Consider the following 3,596-nt stretch of genomic DNA (forward strand, 5'->3'; position numbering starts at 1 on the left):
CCTTTGAGAGCCCCAAAGCAGACAGCAGCCAAACCCAATTGGGGAGGTGTGCCATCCCCTTCCCCAGAATCCCACCTCCCTTCCTATGGGTTTAGAGATGCTCTGTTTGTGTCCAAGGGAGCACAGCAGTGCCTGCAGCCGCTGCCAGCAGGGCTGAGCCAACACGGGGCCGCAGCTCAGCACCGTGTCAGCACACGGAGCACAAAGCACACAATTTATTGCCAAAGCTCCAGAGTTCATCCACCACTGCAACGGCTGCGTCTGCGTGTGTTTGTGTGCGTCTGTGTCACAGAGCCAACCGCAGGAAAGAATGGATCAGCTCTGGATGAACCATTGCTGGTTCCAATGTTACCGGGGAGGCAGCTGCAGTGCCCAGAGGGGTCAAAGCTGGACAATCAGGTTCTGCAGCACTGCCGTGCAAGGACATCGCTCTGGCAGCAACTGGATGGGAGGCGGGGGAGGGGACAACCCCACCATCCTCAAAGTATAAGTCTTCTCCTAAATGAACTAAAAAATCATCACTCCCTATGCCAGAAAGCCTTAATTTCCCTCACCCGAAACACCCTTATTTCCCAAGCACTCCCCACGCTGCAAACAGCACGCTAACACACACGAGGGGGTTGGGGTAGGGGGGTTTACACGGCGCAGGGCTCGTTTTGCCACAGCTGTCAGCAGTTCAGCGCTCGCACATCAGCCCGTCGGTGCTGCGCAGCGGCTCCGAGCCGCGCTCCTGCTGGCGGCTTCACGTTTGGCAGCGCTGGGAGCACCGAACGGTCGCGGCGGTAACTTTCAGTTTCTGAGGATTTGAGCGCAGCGCGCGCAGACGAAATGACGGAGCTGCGGCTGCACGGCGCCGTGCTGAAGTCCATTGCAGGGGAAGGCGGGAGGCAGAACTGCAAAGGGCAGATAGGAGCTGCAGCTCCGGAGCGATGCGTTCCTATCGCAGCACGCAGCTGTGCCCGGCACGTCCCTGAACAGAGCGGCGCTCGGGTTGGGGATGATAGGAGCGGGTGCGCGTGGGTTGGCACACGTGTTGCACGCACAGAGCCGCTGCTGCACCGTGATGGGATGCGGGGGGGGTGAAGGAACAGCTCCGGGCTGGGATGGGGGTACTGCGCGGGGCTGCGATCCCCAAGGGTGGGAAATGGGGACCAAGGACGCTGCTCGGGGCTGGGAAGTGGCACCTACAAGAGTGGGATGTGGGGACTGAGGGCACTGCTCAGGGCTGGGATATGAGGATCCCCAGGGCTCTGCTCAGGGCTGGGACGTGGGGAGCCCCAAGGTTAGGACACAGGGTGCAAGGACACTGCTTGGGGCTGGGACATGGCAACCTCAGGACCGGGACATGGGGACCAAGGGCACTGCTCAGGACCGGGACACGGGGACTGAGGGCACCGCTTAGGGCTGGGACACGGCACCCACAAGGGTGGGATATGGGGACCCCCAGGGGTGGGACACGGGGACCAAGGACATTGCTTGAGACTAGGACATGGCACCCACAACGGTGGGACACGGAGACCGAAGGCGCTGCTCAGTGCTGGGACACGGGGACTGAAATCACACAGCTCTCAGGTCAGGGACACGGAGACCCTCAGGGCACCGACACGAGGACCGAGGGCAGCGCTCGGGGTTTGGAACGCGGGGACCGAGGGGAACGCAGCTGGCAGGGCCGGGCCACGGCAACGAGAGCAGCGCTCGGGGTCGGGATACGGGGACCCTCAGGGCACAGAGACGTGGGAAGCAAAAGCAGCGCTCGGACACGGAGCCGGCAGCGCTCGGGCGGCGGAGGCACAAACAAGTGACACGGGGACACCGCGACGCGCCGACGGCTGAACCTGAAGGGCCGCACCGCACCTCCCCCCCCCGCCCCGTACTCACGTAGACGGGCAGCGGCCACGGGTACACGGCGGGCTCGGCTCCCACCGGCGACTTGAGGCGCAGCTCCAGCCGCTCGCCCATGGCGCAGCCGGAGGCCCCGCACCATGCTACGGGGCGGCCGCGCGCTGCGGGGTGGGGCCGGGCCCGGGCGGCGCGGCGCGGTGCGGTGAGGCGGTGCGGGGCCGCAGGAAGGCGGGGAGGACCCGCGCTCCCACCCCCCCGCGCCGCCCTCTATTGTCGGGAGCGGCTCGCGGGGCTCTCCGGCGCCGCCGCCATCTTGGGCCGCCGGCGTGAGGAGCACAATGAGCGCCGGGGCCGGGCCGGGGGCGGGGGCGGGGGGAGGGGCGGGGGGAGGGGCGGGGGGCGGCACCGCCGCTGTCCTCAGCTGCACTCCCCCGCGCGGGAACGCGCCTCGCCCCGCCCGGGACGTGCGCATGTGTGTTGGGGGGGGCGGCGCGGGGTGACATTGCGGGAGCGGCGCTGGCGCGGGGTGACACCGCGTGGTGGCGCGGGGCGACGTTACGGAGCTGCGGTGGCACGTGGAGGATGGAACGAGGCTGGCGCGGGGTGACACCGCGTGGCCGTGAGGGTGGCACTGCGGGAGACCGCCGAGCTGCGGGGCGCAGAGGTGGCACGAAGCGGAGCCTGCGTGACAACGCCGAGCTGGCACGCTGTGACACCGCGGGGCCGTGGTGGACGTGGAGGATGGAACGAGGCTGGCACGGGGAGGCACTGCGGGACGGCGGCAGAAGCTGTGTGACGGGCTGTGGTGGCACACGGGGGCAGAGCAGATGTGGCACCTGCAGAGACAAACGTGGCAGGACGGAGCAGCTTTCCTTGGGTCGTTAGGGCGCTCCTTAATTAGCCAGCAGTCAAAGTCCTCGCGTGGGCTGAGCAGGCACGTTGCGCGGGTGGCACAGCAGGGACGCGTTGCACGAGGAATGTGCGAGGGACGTGTTGCACAAGGGGTACGAGACGAGTGGCACGAGCAGCAAAAGTGCTGCGGGTCAGGTTCTATGGGTCAGGAGCTGCGGGACCACGAGAAGGAACGGAATATTTAAGCCTCGCACCAGCAGAGGTCCCTCCGCCCCAGTGAACCGGTGCTACTGGGGTCGCTGGGCTACCAGGACGGTTCCGTGCTAGAGGTTATGGGGGAAGCACAGCGATAAAATAAACGCTTCTCTGTTCCTACGGCTGAATGGCCCGAAGAGGTTCCGTTAATTATTTCGGGGGATCGGACACAGAGACGCCAAGGGATAACGCCGCCATCTCGGGGGCGGCCGCGGGGGGAGTGGGGCCGAGATGGCGGCAGTGGGGGCGGCCCCGGGGGGGTGGAACGAGGGGGAGCTGCTTTGAGCCGAAAGAGGGGTCGTGGAGGGGAATGGGAGGGGGTCCTTCGCTCCGAGGGTGCAGAGCGGAGCCGCGGGTGCCGCCCCGCGGAAGGTGCGCAATGCCACGCGTGGGCTGAGCGGGGGAAGGCGGGGAGAGCGAGCCAGCGCGCCGCGCTGCCACGTGGGACCGCCGGTGGGCGGGGCTACGGGGTGGGCGGGGTCGCGAGGTGGGCGGGGGCAGCGGAAAGCGGCGAGACGGCGGTCAGCGGAGGGCGCGCGGGAAGCCGCGTGGGCGTGGCCTGGAGCCGCCGGGCGGTCCGATAACCGGAAGGGGCGTGGCCACCCGCGGGGCGTGGCCGAGCCCTCAGCTGACCGGCCGCCATTTTG

The 3,596-nt window shown here is 67.5% G+C and overlaps 1 protein-coding gene across 6 annotated transcripts in view; it reads right to left on the reverse strand.

Moving 5' to 3' along the window:
- Positions 1-2,025, reverse strand: part of DOT1L (DOT1 like histone lysine methyltransferase) — a 58,667-nt gene extending 56,642 nt beyond the window's left edge. For 3 of the 6 annotated variants that reach the window (XR_008210941.1, XM_052702744.1, XM_052702743.1), the window contains exon 1: positions 1,879-2,019. Coding sequence is in view for 5 of the 6 variants with exons in the window: in XM_052702744.1 (XP_052558704.1) it covers positions 1,879-1,959 (81 nt within the window). In the remaining variant the exon portion in view is untranslated. Of the gene's footprint in view, positions 1-1,878 lie in introns of all 6 variants that reach the window. The other 3 variants (XM_052702741.1, XM_052702739.1, XM_052702742.1) reach the window with 3 other exon arrangements.
- Between the last annotated feature and the right edge of the window lie 1,571 nt (positions 2,026-3,596).

Source organism: Tympanuchus pallidicinctus, unplaced genomic scaffold (assembly GCF_026119805.1).
Source record: "Tympanuchus pallidicinctus isolate F22 unplaced genomic scaffold, pur_lepc_1.0 scaffold46, whole genome shotgun sequence".
In the NCBI taxonomy this organism is placed as follows: domain Eukaryota; kingdom Metazoa; phylum Chordata; class Aves; order Galliformes; family Phasianidae; genus Tympanuchus; species Tympanuchus pallidicinctus.